General features: G+C 46.0%; 1 protein-coding gene across 1 annotated transcript in view; it reads left to right on the forward strand.

The window, feature by feature from the left end:
• Positions 1-5,707: 5,707 nt before the first annotated feature.
• Positions 5,708-17,991, forward strand: part of pigt (phosphatidylinositol glycan anchor biosynthesis, class T) — a 46,407-nt gene continuing 34,123 nt past the window's right edge. Inside the window, exons 1-5 of the mRNA XM_068048048.1 lie at positions 5,708-6,008; positions 8,771-8,948; positions 14,773-14,900; positions 16,785-16,885; positions 17,353-17,439. Coding sequence (XP_067904149.1) covers positions 5,723-6,008; positions 8,771-8,948; positions 14,773-14,900; positions 16,785-16,885; positions 17,353-17,439 — 780 coding nt within the window. The 5' untranslated portion in view covers positions 5,708-5,722. The remainder of the gene's footprint in view (positions 6,009-8,770; positions 8,949-14,772; positions 14,901-16,784; positions 16,886-17,352; positions 17,440-17,991) is intronic.

Here is a 17,991-nt window from a genome sequence, read left to right on the forward strand (position 1 = left end):
CCCTAATTAGTAATGTTGCCCTTCAATATTATTAGTGGACCCTTAATTAATGCTATCAGCCCTCCAGTAACTAATATTGATCACTCAGTGGCTGTTATTGACCCCTTAATGACTGATAGCAATCCCTGAATAATATTGGTACTTCAATGAATGATATTGATTTGTTAATATCTGTTATTGTCCTCCATGATTGAGGTTTATTCCTCAATAACTGATATCAGTCCCATAAAAAACATTGCCATTTAATAGCTGATACTGGCTGCTTAATATCCCACATTGGCCCATAAATAACTTACTGATACCCCTTCAATTACTGACATTGGTCTTTTGATGACTTGGTCACTCATTAACTAATATTGGCTCCTTAATAGCTGATATCTCTCCATCAATGACTAACAATTGCTTCTCAGTAACTGATAACTGTTTCTCAATGTCCGATATTGGATCAACAAATACTGAAGACTCCCTCAGTGAGTAATATTGAGTCCCTCAGTGAGTGACATTGACCACTCAGTAAATAACAGACTCCCTCAGTGCCTGATATTGGTCTCTCAGGGACTAATCGGTGATATGGGTCACAATGACTGATAGAAATTATGAGCGACCGATATTAGTCGATTAATAACTTGCAACAGCCCCACTGTGACTGATATTAGTTGTCAGTGAATGATATGGGCACATTGACTGATATTGGCCCTTCAGCGACTGATAACGGTCTCTCAGCGTGACATCGACCTCCTCTGGTTGATATTAATTCTGAGCGACTGAAATCAATACCTCAGTGATTGACATCAGTCCCTTAGTGAGAGATATTGGCCCTTCAGTGACTAATATTGATTCTGAGTGACTGGGATCGGTTTCTCAATACTTTATATTGGTCCTTCCTTGACTGATATCAGCTTTTGAGTGACTACTGTCAGGCCCTTGGAGACTGATATCGGTTTCTCAGTGAGTGATATTGGCCCCTCGGTGACAGATATCGGTTTCTCAGTGAGCCATATCGGCCCGATGGTGACTGATATCGGTTTCTCTTAGCCATATAGGCCCCTCGGTGATTGATATCGGTTTCTCAGTGAGCCATATCGGCCCGTCGGTGACTGATATCAGTTTCTCAGTGAGCCATATCGGCCCGTCGGTGACTGATATCAGTTTCTTAGTGAGCCATATCGGCCCCTTGGTGACTGATATCGGCCCCTCGGTGACTGAAATCGGTTTCTCAGTGAGCCATATCGGCCCCTCGGTGACTGATATCGGTTTCTCAGTGAGCCATATCGGCCCTTCGGTGACTGATATCGGTTTCTTAGTGAGCCATATCGGCCCCTCGGTGACTGATATCAGTTTCTCAGTGAGCCATATCGGCCCGTCGGTGACTGATATCAGTTTCTTAGTGAGCCATATCGGCCCCTCGGTGATTGATATCGGTTTCTCAGTGAGCCATATCGGCCCCTCGGTAACTGATATCGGTTTCTCAGTGAGCCATATCGGCCCCTCGGTGACTGAAATCGGTTTCTCAGTGAGCCATATAGGCCCCTCGGTGATTGATATCGGTTTCTCAGTGAGCCATATCGGCCCCTCGGTAACTGATATCGGTTTCTCAGTGAGCCATATCGGCCCCTCGGTGACTGATATCGGTTTCTCAGTGAGCCATATCGGCCCCTCGGTGACTGATATCGGTTTCTCAGTGAGCCATATCGGCCCCTCAGTGACTGAAATCAATTTCTCAGTGAGCCATATCGGCCCCTCGGTGACTGATATCGGTTTCTCAGTGAGCCATATCGGCCCCTCGGTGACTGATATCGGTTTCTCAGCGAGCCATATCGGCCCCTCGGTGACTGATATCGGTTTCTCAGTGAGCCATATCGGCCCCTCGGTGACTGATATCGGTTTCTCTGAGACCGTCAGTTCCGAAGAAGGGTCACTGACCCGAAACGTTAACTCTGCTTCTCTTTCCACAGATGCTGCCAGACCTGCTGAGTGAATCCAGCATTTCTTGTTTTTGAGCCATATCGACCCGTCGGTGACTGATATCGGTTTCTTAGTGAGCCATATCGGCCCCTCGGTGACGGAAATCGGTTTCTCAGTGAGCCATATCGGCCCCTCGGTGACTGATATCGGTTTCTCTGAGCCATATCGGCCCCTCGGTGACTGAAATTGGTTTCTTAGTGAGCCATATCGGCCCGTCGGTGACTGATATTGGTTTCTCAGTGAGCCATATCGGCCCCTCGGTGACTGAAATCAGTTTCTCAGTGAGCCATATCGGCCCCTCGGTGACTGATATCGGTTTCTCAGTGAGCCATATCGGCCCCTCAGTGACTGAAATCAGTTTCTCAGTGAGCCATATCGGCCCCTCGGTGATTGATATCGGTTTCTCAGTGAGCCATATCGGCCCCTCGGTGACTGATATCGGTTTCTCAGCGAGCCATATCGGCCCCTCGGTGACTGATATCGGTTTCTCAGTGAGCCATATCGGCCCCTCGGTGACTGATATCGGTTTCTCAGTGAGCCATATCGGCCCCTCGGTGACTGAAATCGGTTTCTCAGTGAGCCATATCGGCCCCTCGGTGATTGATATCGGTTTCTCAGTGAGCCATATCGGCCCCTCGGTAACTGATATCGGTTTCTCAGTGAGCCATATCGGCCCGATGGTGACTGATATCGGTTTCTCAGTGAGCCATATCGGCCCTTTGGTGACTGATATCGGTTTCTCAGTGAGCCATATCGGCCCTTTGGTGACTGATATCGGTTTCTTAGTGAGCCATATCGGCCCCTCGGTGACGGAAATCGGTTTCTCAGTGAGCCATATCGATCCGTCGGTGACTGATATCGGTTTCTTAGTGAGCCATATCGGCCCCTCGGTGACGGAAATCGGTTTCTCAGTGAGCCATATCGGCCCCTCGGTGACTGATATCGGTTTCTCTGAGCCATATCGGCCCCTCGGTGACTGAAATCGGTTTCTTAGTGAGCCATATCGGCCCGATGGTGACTGATATCGGTTTCTCAGTGAGCCATATCGGCCCGTCGGTGACTGATATTGGTTTCTCAGTGAGCCATATCGGCCCGTCGGTGACTGATATCGGTTTCTTAGTGAGCCATATCGGCCCCTCGGTGACTGAAATCGGTTTCTCAGTGAGCCATATCGGCCCCTCGGTGACTGATATCAGTTTCTCTGAACCATATCGGCCCCTCGGTGACTGAAATCGGCTTCTCAGTGAGCCATATCGGCCCCTCGGTGACTGAAATCGGCTTCTCAGTGAGCCATATCGGCCCCTCGGTGACTGAAATCAGTTTCTCAGCGAGCCATATCGGCCCCTCGGTGACTGATATCGGTTTCTCAGTGAGCCATATCGGCCCCTCGGTGACTGATATCGGTTTCTCAGTGAGCCATATCGGCCCCTCGGTGACTGAAATCGGTTTCTCAGTGAGCCATATCGGCCCCTCGGTGATTGATATCGGTTTCTCAGTGAGCCATATCGGCCCCTCGGTAACTGATATCGGTTTCTCAGTGAGCCATATCGGCCCGATGGTGACTGATATCGGTTTCTCAGTGAGCCATATCGGCCCTTTGGTGACTGATATCGGTTTCTCTGAGCCATATCGGCCCCTCGGTGACTGAAATCGGTTTCTCAGTGAGCCATATCGGCCCGTCGGTGACTGATATCGGTTTCTTAGTGAGCCATATCGGCCCCTCGGTGACGGAAATCGGTTTCTCAGTGAGCCATATCGGCCCCTCGGTGACTGATATCGGTTTCTCTGAGCCATATCGGCCCCTCGATGACTGAAATCGGTTTCTTAGTGAGTCATATCGGCCCGATGGTGACTGATATCGGTTTCTCTGAGCCATATCGGCCCCTCGGTGACTGATATTGGTTTCTCAGTGAGCCATATCGGCCCCTCGGTGACTGAAATCGGTTTCTCAGTGAGCCATATCGGCCCCTCGGTGACTGATATCGGTTTCTCTGAACCATATCGGCCCCTCGGTGACTGAAATCGGCTTCTCAGTGAGCCATATCGGCCCCTCGGTGACTGAAATCGGTTTCGCAGTGAGCCATATCGGCCCCTCGGTGACTGATATCGGTTTCTAAGTGAGCCATATCGGCCGATGGTGACTGATATCGGTTTCTCTGAGCCATATCGGCCCCTTGGTGACTGATATTGGTTTCTCAGTGAGCCATATCGGCCCCTCGGTGACTGAAATCGGTTTCTCAGTGAGCCATATCGGCCCCTCGGTGACTGATATCGGTTTCTCAGTGAGCCATATCGGCCCCTCGGTGACTGATATCAGTTTCTTAGTGAACCATATCGGCCCCTCAGTGACTGAAATCGGTTTCTCAGTGAGCCATATCGGCCCGTCGGGGACTGATATCGGTTTCTTAGTGAGCCATATCGATCCCTCAGTGACTGAAATCGGTTTCTCAGTGAGCCATATCGGCCCCTCGGTGACTGATATCGGTTTCTCAGTGAGCCATATCAGCCCCTCGATGACTGAAATCGGTTTCTCAGTGAGCCATATTGGCCCCTCAGTGACTGAAATCGGTTTCTCAGTGAGCCATATCGGCCCCTCGGTGACTGAAATCGGTTTCTCAGTGAGCCATATCGGCCCGTCGGTGACTGATATCGGTTTCTTAGTGAGCCATATCGGCCCCTCGGTGACGGAAATCGGTTTCTCAGTGAGCCATATCGGCCCCTCGGTGACTGATATCGGTTTCTCTGAGCCATATCGGCCCCTCGATGACTGAAATCGGTTTCTTAGTGAGTCATATCGGCCCGATGGTGACTGATATCGGTTTCTCTGAGCCATATCGGCCCCTCGGTGACTGATATTGGTTTCTCAGTGAGCCATATCGGCCCCTCGGTGACTGAAATCGGTTTCTCAGTGAGCCATATCGGCCCCTCGGTGACTGATATCGGTTTCTCTGAACCATATCGGCCCCTCGGTGACTGAAATCGGCTTCTCAGTGAGCCATATCGGCCCCTCGGTGACTGAAATCGGTTTCGCAGTGAGCCATATCGGCCCCTCGGTGACTGATATCGGTTTCTAAGTGAGCCATATCGGCCGATGGTGACTGATATCGGTTTCTCTGAGCCATATCGGCCCCTTGGTGACTGATATTGGTTTCTCAGTGAGCCATATCGGCCCCTCGGTGACTGAAATCGGTTTCTCAGTGAGCCATATCGGCCCCTCGGTGACTGAAATCGGTTTCTCAGTGAGCCATATCGGCCCCTCGGTGACTGATATCAGTTTCTTAGTGAACCATATCGGCCCCTCAGTGACTGAAATCGGTTTCTCAGTGAGCCATATCGGCCCGTCGGGGACTGATATCGGTTTCTTAGTGAGCCATATCGATCCCTCAGTGACTGAAATCGGTTTCTCAGTGAGCCATATCGGCCCCTCGGTGACTGATATCGGTTTCTCAGTGAGCCATATCAGCCCCTCGATGACTGAAATCGGTTTCTCAGTGAGCCATATTGGCCCCTCAGTGACTGAAATCGGTTTCTCAGTGAGCCATATCGGCCCCTCGGTGACTGAAATCGGTTTCTCAGTGAGCCATATCGGCCCCTCGGTGATTGATATCGGTTTCTCAGTGAGCCATATTGGCCTCTTGGTGACTGATATTACTCACAGTGATTGCTATCGGTCTCTGACTGATACTGACCCCTCACTCACGACCTGGGAGTTGAGGTGTGGACTAGCAGTTGTCGTCTTTGACCCCGGCCGGAAGTGATGCGGTTTCCGGTCAGGCCCGTGCTGGTGATGGCCGTTCCCATTGAGTTGAGGCCGGGCCTGGGACCGGGACCGGGACCGTGGCGGCTCCTGTTCCTCGCCGGCCTTGTGCTGGCCGCGATTGGCCCAGTACTGGCGGCGGGGCCATCGCAGTGTCCGCAGCGGGACCGCTTCGAGGAGGAGCTGGTGCTGAAGCCGCTGAGCTCCGGGGACCTGGCGGCTAATTTCCAGTTCCGGACCCGCTGGGATGTGGAGCTGGGGCAGCGGGACAGCAACAAGAACAAGGGTGAGCGGGGCGGCCCACAGGACAGCCAGACACAGGGCAGGACCAGTAATATAGGCTGGGGATCAGCATGATGGCGGCCCGTGGATTAGTCACCCGCAAACATGAACACTGAGGGCGGACGGGCTCTGTCAGTTTGTGTTGTGGGAGGTTCCTTCCGGGGATGTGGGCATCACTGACTAGGACAGCATTTATTGCCCAGCCTAAATTGCCCTTGAGAAGGTGGTGGTGAGCTGCCTTCTTGAACTATTGCAGTCCGTGTGGGGTAGGTACACCCACAGTGCTGTTAGGAAGGAAGTTCCAGGATTTTAACCCAGCAACAGTGAAGGAACGGTGGTTATAGTTCCAAATCAGGATGGTGTGTGACTTGGAGGGGAACTTGCAGGTGGTGGTGTTGTCCTTTTAAGTGGTGGAGGCTGCGGGTTTGGAAGGTGCTGTCGAAGAAGCGTTGGTGAGTTGCTGCAGTGCATCTTGTAGATGGTACACACTGCTGCCACTGTGTGTCGGTGGTGGAGGGAGTGAATGTTGAAGCTGGTGGATGGGATGCTAGTTAAGCAGGCTGCTTAATCCTGGATGGAGTTGAGCTTCTTGTGTTGTTGGGACTGCACTCATCCAGGCAAGCAGAGAGTGTTTCATCCCCCTCCTGACCTGTGCCCTGTGGACAGGCATTGAGGAGACAGGAGGTGAGTTACTTGCTGCAGAATTCCTAGCCTCTGACATGCTTTTGTAGCCACAGCATTTATGTGGCTGATCCAGTTCAGATCCTGGTCAATGGTAACCTCCAGGATGTTGATAGTGGGGAATTCAGTGATGGTAATGTCTTTGAACCTTAAAAAGAGATAGTTGATTCTCTCTTGTCTGCGATCATTGCCTGGCACTTGTGTGGCGCAAATGTTATTTGCCACTTATCAGCCCAATCTTGGATGTTGTCCAGGGCCTTGTTGCATCTGTACATAGGCTGCTTCAGTACCTGAGGAGTCGCGAATGGTACTGAACATTGTGCAATCATCAACGAACATCCCCACTTCTGACCTTATGATGGAGGGAAGGTCATTGATGAAGCAGCTGAGGATGGTTGGGCCTCTGACACTACCCTGAGGAACTCCTGCAGTGATGTCCTGGGACCAAGATGATTGACCTTCAACAACCACAACCCTCTTCTTTTGTGGTAGGTATGACTCCACCAGCAGAGAGATTTCTCCCAGATTCCCATTGACTCTAGTTTTGCCAGGGTTCCTTGATGCTATACTCGGTCAAATACTGCCTTGATGTCAAGGGCAGTCACTCTCACCTCATCTCTTGAGTTCAGCTCTTTTATCCATGTTTGGACCAAGGCTATAATGAGATCAGGAGCTGAATGGCCCTGGCGGAACCCAACCTGAGCGTCAGTGAGCAGGTTATTGCTGAGCAAGTGCTGCTCGAAAGCACTGTCGATGACACCTTCCTTCACTTTGATGATCAAGAGTAGTCTGATAGGTAATTGGCCGGGTTGGATTTGGCTTTTTTTTTAATGCGCGGGACATACCTGGGCAATTTTCCACATTGTTGGGTAGAAGCCAGTGTTGTAGCTGTACTGGAACAGCTTGGCTTGTGGTGTGGCTAATTCTGGAGCACAAGTCTTCAGTACTATTGCTGGACCATAGCCTATACATTATCCAGTGCCTTCAGTTGTTTCTTGATATCACACAGAGTGAATTGGATTGGCTGAAGACTGGCATCTGTGATGCTGAGGACTTCAGGAGGAGGCAGAGATGGATCATCCACTCGGCACTTCTGGCTGAAGGTGGATGCAAATGTTTCAGCCTTGTCTTTTGCACTGATGGGCTGGGCTCCCCCATCATTGAGTAGGGGGATGTTTGTGGAGCCTCCTCCTCCTGTTAGTTGTTTAATTGTCCACCACCATTCATGACTGCTTTGGGGGGGGGGGGGGCGTGTCAATGGAAGGCTGTTTGGCCTCGATGGGATGGGCCATGGGTTTTGACAATGGGAGGACTGAGTGACAGCTATAGGCTTAGACTCTGGTGGGGTGAGGAATCGGCATATTACATGGCCAGTACTGTTGATGGAAGGCCTCTATTTCAAACACTCTGCCTTTTCTATGTAAGAAACTGATGGAATGGATGAACTGTGGCAATCACACAGTACAACAACTACTGTATTTATGTAGCATATTTAATGTAATAAAAGTCCCAAGGCGCTTCACAGAAGCACTATAAAACAAAATATGACACTGAGCCACATGAGGTATTGGAGCAGATGAGTAGAAGCTTGGTCAAAGATGTAGGTTTAAAGGAGCATCTTGAAGGAGCAAAGTGTGGTAGAGAGGCAGAGATATGTAGGGAGGGAATTCCAGAGCTTAGAGGTAAGCTGAGGCAGCTGAAGGTATGGCCACCAGTGGCCAGAATTGGAGGAGTACGTATCTTGGACAGTTGTACGGCTGCAGGAGGTTACAGAGATAGGGAGGGGCCAGGCCGTGGAGGGATTTGAAACAAGGATGTGAATTATAGATTATTTTCCTTCCAAATTTGGGTTGTATCTGGAAGAGAACATTTTCAGTAGTATGAAGTACTGGTGGTTTCAACATTGTGGCTGGTGGTGGGGCTATCATTTTAAGTGTCTGTGCATAAGAAGCGTATTTATCCATTGGAATGCTCGTGTGTTTTTTTTTCTTCCTGTTGTGTTTTGATAGTCAATATTCTAAGTGATAGCACTGTGCTGTTGTGGATTGATAATTTGCATAATTGATGTCCATCTTGTTTCTGCAGTCTCTCACTACAGGCTGTTTCCGAAGTCACTGGGACAAGTAATCTCCAAGTTCTCTGTTCGTGAGCTGCACCTCTCCTTCACTCATGGTTTCTGGAGGAGGGGAGGGTGGGGGCAGCCCTTCCTGCAGGCCCCGCCTGGGGCGGAGCTCTGGGTCTGGTTCCAGTCGTCAGTGTCAGAGTGAGTCATAGACTACCTGCTTCTCAGATGTTTCTGATAATATATTAAAATTAAATACATTAAACTTATCTCTGGGCGCACTTGCTGTTGGTTGTTTCCCCTTATAAATTCCTATGTCCATATTTTTAATGGGAACTGTGTATGCAAATTTGTCATACTTCAATTACACCCTCTTTCCTTTTCTCCTTTCTTGAATAGCAGTATTACATTTGCAGCAGGGAGAGACAAAGTGGGGAACTACAGGTCAGTTAGCCGATCAGTTGTCACGAAAATGTTAGTATATATTAACTAAGGAAATGGTAACAGGGCACTTGGGAAATCATAATATGATTAGACAAAGTCAGCATGGTTTGATGAAAGGGAAATAGTGTTTGACAAATGCAAAGTTTAAGGATGTAGTTAGCAGAGTAGGTAAAGGGGAACCAGTACTTGTAGTATTTTTGGATTTTCAAGTCATTCGATAAGGTGTCACAAAAGGTTACTGCTGTAGGTAAGAGCTCAGAGCTTTGGGGTAATATATTGCATGCGTAGAGAATTGATTAAAGAATTGAAAACAGAAGGAATAAACAGGTCACTGAAGTTAGCAGGCTTATAACAGAAGTTATAAGGCTTATAACCTTTGACATTTCTAATATTTGCCAGTTCAGAAGAAGGGTCACTGACCCGAAACATTAACTCTGCTTCTCACTCCACAGATGCTGCCAGATCTGCTGAGTATTTCCAGCATTTCTTGTTTTTATTTCAGATTTCCAGCATCTGCAGTATTTTGCTTTTATATTATTGTAATATATCAAAGTTTGCTGATGATACAAAACTAGCTGGGAAAGTAAACTGTGAGGAGGGTACAAAGAGTCCGCAAAGGGATATAGACAGGTTAAGTGAGTGGGCAAGATGGTGGCAGATGGAGTATTATCTGCGAAAATGTGAGGTTATTCACTTTGGTAGGAAGACTAGAAAAACAAAATATTTTTTAAATGGTGTTTACTTGTATCTCCTTGTACACGAAATAAAGTTAACATGCAGGTACAGCAAGCAATTCAGAAGACAAATGCAAGAAAGTTGGAGTGAAGAGTAAGGAAATGTTGCAATTGTACAGGGTTTTGGCAAGACCACACCTGGATTACTGTGCATAGTTTTGGTCTCTGTACCTAGTGAAGTATATGCTTGCCTGGGAAAGCATGCCCTGAAGACTCCTGGGATAAGAGGGTTGACCTATGAGGAGAGGTTTTGGAGAATGGGGCAATCGCATTCAAACAAAAGATTGAGGGGGTTTGTCAGGGTAAATGCTGAGAGGCTGTTTCCCCTAGCTGGAGAGAGTCAGGAAGTAGGGGGCAGAGTCTCAGGTCGACTATTTGGGACTGAGATGAGAAATTTCTTCGTTCAAAAGGTTGTGAATCTTTGGGATTCTCTACCTCAGAGGGCTGTGGATGCTCAGTCGTTGAGTATATTCAAGGCTGAGATCAATAGATTTTTGGACTCTAAAGGAACCTAGGGATATGGGGGTTGGGAGTTGTGGCTGAGAATCAGTCACGATTCTTGTATGGTGGAGCAGGCTTGAGGGGCTGTATGGTCTACTACTCCTCCCAATTCTTGTGTTTTTATCTTCTTACACTGTCCTACCTTTGGAGGCACTGCAGCAACATTAGCGGGAAGGTATAATTAAACTGTGATGTTTAGAAAGGCAGTTTCCCCAGGAATTTATAATGAGAATATAAAATTAAGGATGTAATGAAGAATGAGAAAAGAATTCCATCTGCATCCCCTGCTCTCTGACCCTCCTTTACCTCAGATTCGTTAGTGCAGAAGGAGGCCATTTGGCCCATCCTGTCTACACTGGCTCTCAGAGCAAGTCCCTCAGTTCCATTCCTCTGCCTTCTCCCCATAACCCTGCACGTTCTTCCTTTTCATATAACTTTCTAATTCCCTTTTGAATGCTTCAGTTGAACCTGCCTCCATGTTCAAGTAGCACATTCCAGATCTTAACCACTTGCTGCGTGAAAAAGTTTTTCCTCATGTCACTTTTGCTTCTCTTACCAATACTTTAAACCTGTGCCCTCTCGTTCTCGATCCTTTCACGAATAAGAACAGTTTCTCTCTATTTACTCTGTCCACACCCCTCATGATTTTGAATACCTCTATGAAATCACCTCTCAGTCGTCTCTTCTCCAAGGAAAACAGTCCTAACTTCTCCAATCCATCCTCATAACTGAAATTCCTCATCCCTGGAACCATTCTGTACTCTTTTCGATGCCCTCACATTTTTCCTAAAGTGCGGTGCCCAGAACTGGATGCAGTACTCAGAACTGGATGCAGTACTCCAGCTGAGGCCAAACTAGTGTCTTATACAAGTTCAACATAACTTCCTTGTTCTTGTACTCTATGCCCCTATTAATAGAGCATACAATATCCTGGGCTTTATTAACCGCTCTCTCAATCTGTCCTGTCACCTTCAATAACTTATGGACGTATACATCTAGGTCCCTTTGCTCCTGTACCTCCTTTAGCATTGTACCCTTATTCTGTATTGTGTCTCCATGTTCTTCCCACCAAAATGAATCACTTCACATTTCTCTGCATTGAACTTCCTATGCCTCCTGTCTGCCCATTCCACCAACTTGTCTATGTCCTTTTGTAGGTCTACACCATCTCCTTCACAATTCTTCCAAGTTCCGTATCATCTGCAAACTTTGAAATTGTGCCCTGTACACCAAGGTCTAGGTCATTAATATATATCAGGAAAAGCAAGGGTCCCAACACTGATCCCTGGGAAACTCCACTACAAACCTTCCTCCAATCCAAAAAACATCCATTAACCACTACTTTGTTTCCCGTCACTCAGCCAATTTCATATCCATGTTGCAAGCATCCCTTTTATTCTATGAGCTACAAGTTGGCTCATTGGTCTGTTGTGTGGCACTGTATCAAACGCCTTTTGAAAGTCCATGTACACCTTAGCAACCCTCTGTTACCTCCTCAAAAAACTCCAGCAAGTTAGTTAAACATGATTTTCCCTTAAGAAATCCATGCTGTTTTTCCTTAATTAACTCGCATTTGTCATGCGACTATTTTGTCCCAAATTATTTTTTTCCAGAAGTTTTCCCACCACCGAAGTTAAACTGACTGGCCTGTAGTTGTTGGGCTTATCTTTACACCCTTTTTTGAACAAGGGTGTAACGTTTGCAATTCTCCAGACCCCTGGCACCACCCCCGAGTCTAAGGAAGACTGAAAAATTATGGCCAGTGCCTCTGTGATTTCCACCCTGACTTCCTTCAGTATCCTTGGATGCATCTTATCTGGTCCTGCCGTTTTATCCCCACTTTAAGTAGAGACAGCCTATCTAATACTTCCTCTTTATCAATTTTAAACCCTACTAGTGTCTGACCTACCTCCTCTTTCAACATTGCCTGGGTTGCATCTTCTTCCTTGGTAATGACAGACGCAAAGTATTCATTTAATACCTCAGCTGTGCTCTCTGCCTCCATGTGTAAATCCCCTTTCTGGTCCCTAATTGGCCCCATTCCTCCTTTTACCACCCTTTTACTATTTATGTGCCTATAGAAAACTTTGGGATTTCCTTTAATGCTAGCTGCTAGTCTCTTTTCATGCTCTCTCTTTGCTACTCTTATTTGCTTTTTCACTTCCCCTCTGGACCTTCTATATTCAGCCTGGTTTTCAATAGTATTTTCTACCTGGTATCTGTCATAAGCACACTTTTTCTTTATTTTAATCTCTACCTCTTTTTTTCATCCAAGGAGTTCTGTATTTGTTTGCCCTACTGTTCCCCTTCAAGGGAACATAGCTCTGACACAGTCAAGGTATCTCTTTGAAGATAGCCTATTGTTCATTTACCGGTTTTGTTGCCAGCTTTTGACTCCAATTTATTTGCCCCAGCTCCATTCTTACTCCATTGAAGTTAGCCTTCCCCCCGTTAATTATTCTTACCCTGGTTTGCTCTTTGTACTTTTCCATAGTCAGTCTAAACCTTATGATACAATGATCACTATCCCCTACATGCTGTCCTGCTGATACTTGATCCACTTGGCCCACCTCATTCCCAAGAACCAGGTCGAGCATTGCCTCCTTTCTCATTGGATTAGCAACATACTGTTGTAGAAAATTTTCCTGAACACACTCTAGGAACTCTTGCCCCTCACTGCCCATTACACTGCTATTATCCCAGTCTGTGTTTGGGTAATTAAAGTCCCCCATTATAACTAACGTGTAATTTTTGCAAATCTTTGTAATTTCCTTGTAAATTTGTTCCTTCACATCCTTCCCACTAACTGGTGGCCTATAGATAACACCGAGCAATGTAACTGCACTTTTTTTGTTCCTTCGCTCTTGCCAAATTGATTGTCCTTGATCCCTCTGGGACATCCTTTTTCTCCAGCACTGCAATGCTCTCGTAAATCCATACCACCCCTCCCCTTTCCTATCTTTCCTGAACACCTTGTATCCAGGAATACTATTCCCTACTCACGTGCTATCTATGTCCCCCAGTATTCTGTGCACCGTGGTATTCCTCTGATACTCGCTCCTAGTTCCCACACCCCAGACAAGTAACCAGTTTTGCTTCCTTCCAATCTGAGCTCCCTCTTAGGTTCCCATCCTCCTGACAATTTAGCTTAAACCCTCCCCAACAGCATGAAGATATTTGATTTTGACGGTCTGTGTATAACACAGTGGATTGACTGACGATCTATTAAAAATCTGGTCTCTGTACTTATCCTGTGAACAGCTTCACTTTCAATTGCCACAGTTTTTGGTCATGCTTTTCAAACCAACATTTAACAATGAAAATCCTTATGCAATCAATTCTAATCAGAATTTTCAATGTAAAACAATTAAGCTGTACGTGCAGATAGTTTCCACTGGTGGCATTGTAATTCCATTGTATCCTTTAACATGCTGTGAGCAATGCCTCATAAGTCCTGCTAGCACATCTGGCTTTTTTTGTTTAGGTATATCCCCATCTCTCCTGAAGGTGCTGGCCATCATAGGATGTTGGCTTCTCTCCAAAACCTCATCTGACTGACTGTTCCTTATTTATGAGTCTGGACATGGAATGGCCATGGGCTATTTGAGCATGGAAAGCATCAGAACTGTGTCCCCATCAAATGCATTTTCTGGTGGGCTTTACTAGATAGTGACCAGGAGTGGATCCACAGGATGATTTTTTTGAATCCCTCTCCCGCAGCCCAGGTGCACTGAGACCAGTTGCAGGACCCTAACTGTTGACCTGGCTCGGATTTGTATGCGTTGAACTTAAAGCAAATTTGTTGACGGGGGAATGTTGTGGAGTCCACTGTCGGGCACAGCCAGTTTGCTGTTAGCCATCAGTCATAGTGTTTCATTTCTAACCAGTTTCTAGACTGTTCATCACTTTTGGTCATATTAAAGTGAACATTGAGGGGCACTGGATGGCACGTTGGGACACACTGGTCCTTTCACCTCTGGACAATGGTTTAGAATTTTGTTCAGACTTTTGGAATGAAAGCTGGCTCCCTCTGGTGGCTGTAAGGATGTGATGTGAAGTGAACTTAGTTTTGTCTGTTTCTACAACCTGCACCACAAAACTGGCCATGATTTGACACAAGTTAATCTTCCTGCTCAGACCATCATTGAATGTGGTGGTGTTAAGGTAAATCAGCCACAGTTTCACCATGTTCATCATCACTCCCTTGAAATTAGGTGGGAGGTGGAGTTTGTAAATGAGACTGCTGATTTTTTTCCTCATGTATTGAGGATTGCCATGGCTTTTCGTGTACATTAAAAATTGAATATACAACTTTAACCCAGTTAGATTAAACCTTTCCTTCGCAGCGTTGACACCACCTGGAAGGAGCTGACAAATGTTCTCTCCGGTTTGTTCTGTGCATCTCTTAACTTCATTGATTCAACAAACACCGTTACTCCAACAGCTTCTTTCAAACCTCTTGGCATCATTAATGGTAAGCATTACACTGTACAATGTAAGACATAACCTTCTACCCCTTGACAGGTTACTCTGTTCGGATACGAGAAATAATGAGACAATGCTCAAAGCCCAAATTGAACACAGATGTCTTTACTAGGTTTGGTAGGAATAGCAGTTAACAATACAATATGCCTGTTAGTCACAAATACGTTACAAGGAGTAATGCAGATGATCACCCAGCGAGCGGTCACCTCTGGAGGATCATACTCTTCAGCAACTGACCAAGTTGCTTGACTGAAGCACTGAATTACTCTTTACAATGGTTTTTACACCTTTCTTTTTACACCTTTCTTTCCAAGGTGGGCAGGATGTTTCATTGACAAGATCGTACTTTCCTATCAAAATCCACCTTCAGCAACAATTGTCCAATGAGGCATCTAATTCTTTGTTCAAACCATGATATTAGCGACTGCCTTAATGATCAGCATATGTTAACATTTCCTTCAGTAATTTCATCACCTCTGGTGGATGTTAGATGCTTTCAAAAACAAACATACAAATTAGGAGCAGGAGTAGGCTATTCAGCCCCTTCAGCCTGCTCTGCCATTTGATAAGATCAAGGCTGCTCTGATTGTGGCCTCAACTTTACTTTCCTGTCCACCTCCTATACCCTTTGACTTCTTTGTCAATGAAGAATCTATCTGTATGAACATATGAATTAGGAGTTTTGTCACTTAAAACTAGCGGCTTCTTTTCCTGGTCTGTCTCATTTTATAACCACAGGACAAATAAGCAATCCAAATCTCTTAAATTACTGACTTCTTACAAACTGTTGCTTGGAGAATTAGACAATTTATCTGATAAACCATATTTTTAAAAAAAGTTGTGTTGGTTTCCCTGCGTGTCAAAAGGCATCAAACTCTGACATCAATCTGTCACTCTTGCAGCTTTTTAAAATACTTTGGACCACTCCTGCCAGCTAAATTATCTTCGTGTTTTCAGACACCATGACTGCATGTTTCTGTGTACGTGTAGCTTCTCCAAAGTTCTAACTCAAACTTCAAAGCTATGTTTTGCTTTAATGCTGTCTGCTTATTGGTTTTGACTTGATTTTTTGTTGAACATTCCATAGCCTTGCATTTTTTTCCCACTAGTGACTGTTTAATGAAAACAGCTTGCACCTGTTAACAGGTTTCTTTCGCTTGGAAAGCCTGTTAGCCTTCACGATGCATGCTGGTCAGATTCAGTCAGTTTTCTGTACACCTGTATACAGCATAACTTCCTGTATTTCATTTAAACTATCAATGCTGTTGGTTTGGATAGCCTTGCAAGTCTCAAACACAAATTTCAATTAAAGTACTATTACAGTCTCTTATAACAGCCGGGGGGTGGGTGTGTGCATATATACATAGATATGTATATTTTATGTCTAACACGAGTTACCCTTCAGTGCACTCTCATCATTCTCTACTCCTTGGCATGCCACACTGCCCCCCCCACACCTGACATCTTCAGTTCCTCCCCCACTGCCTGGTGCTCTCCTTCCCACCTTGCTGCTCTTACCCACCCTTGGCTTGATTCCCCAGTATAGATAATATAGAAATGCTATTGGGTGTGCTGTCCTTTTGTAAAATAGTGACAGTCAGACTCCACCAGTATTGAAACATTGCTGGACCCTTCCACGTCCTAGTTTAAAGTATAGTATTTCTGTGCTTTCATGGTTACTTATGCATACATCTTGTTGAAAATATTCAAAGGCAAGTGAACTTGCTGGGTAGGTAGATGCCCCAAAATACCGAACACATTTCATATCACTGAGCAGGCTACAGGGCACCTGCTCTAATCATCCTGCCCGTTTTGCATCTTATGCCCTGCCACTCATGTACAGTATCTTACTGATCAATATATTTCCCCACAGAAACAGACCATAAATTTCTCAGATATGCAGCACTGCCAAGAGAGATTGTCTGCACTGAAAATCTTACTCCATGGAAAAAACTCCTACCCTGTGGTTCAAAGGTAAAAAGCACGAGCGGGAATGCGATATTAAAGATGCTGAAAACAAATATAAAAAAAAAGAGATCCAGGACTAGGAGAGATTAGAAGTAAGTCAAAAGAATGACTAATGGGCTTAAGTATACTGCAGTAAAAATAGTAAACTGTGGTGTAACTGGTCACTAGGAGGAGGATGGAGTAGGTAGGCTGCAAGGCCTCATTTGACTTGCATGTGTGGTTGGTTTACTGACACGTGGCAATGGGGAATGGGAGTGTCCAGGTTCTGGTGTGTGACGTGTGCTAGGCACTTTGAGATATCTAGTGTGTGACATATGTGCACTAGGTGGATAGTATATCTAGCTTGAATAAGTGTGTTAGATGTTAAGCTTTTATATATAGATGGGTGGATTTGGCATTTTTCATTTTATTTTCCACTGCTGTAGATGTTTTTCTTATGCATGCCCTTTGTAAGGAGGTGTTTTGTATTGTAGGCAGGGTTGGCAGTACTTCTGAAAGCTGAACGATTGTTTCACACCAGTTACCATTCGCAAGCTGTGCACGTCAGACCTGTTTGCAGGGTGAGTGTTGAACACTGGATTCCATTGTACAATCTGGAGCAGATTTTACTGGACTGAGTGCAGTCTTGTGTGGTATTTATGCACAATGCATTCGCAAACATCCCAGCTTTCAATGTTCATATTGCGGTTCTCCAAAGTGCTCTGTTTTGGTGCTTCCTCAAGAGGTATGTGCCATAGCGGGGAAATGTTACAAGGCATAGAGCCATAGAGATATACAGCACAGAAAGTCACAGGGCCCATTGCATCTCTGCCAGCTGTTTGCTGGAGCATAGCATCATAGAATGATTATAACATGGGCCATTCAGCCCATCGTGTCCATGTCATCTTTTTACAAGAGCAACTCAGCTAGTTCCATATCCCTGGCCTTTCCCCATATTCTTACATTTTTCTCTTCAAGGTACTTATCCGAATCCCTTTTGAAAGCCACGATTGAATCTGCTTGCACCATACTCTCAGGCTGTGCATTCCAGATCCTAACCACTTGCGACGTTAAAAAAAAAGTTGTTCTTCATGTTACTGTTGGTTCTTCTGCTAATCACAAGTCAGTGTCCT

Source organism: Heterodontus francisci, chromosome 16 (assembly GCF_036365525.1).
Source record: "Heterodontus francisci isolate sHetFra1 chromosome 16, sHetFra1.hap1, whole genome shotgun sequence".
NCBI classification, from domain to species: Eukaryota; Metazoa; Chordata; class Chondrichthyes; order Heterodontiformes; family Heterodontidae; genus Heterodontus; species Heterodontus francisci.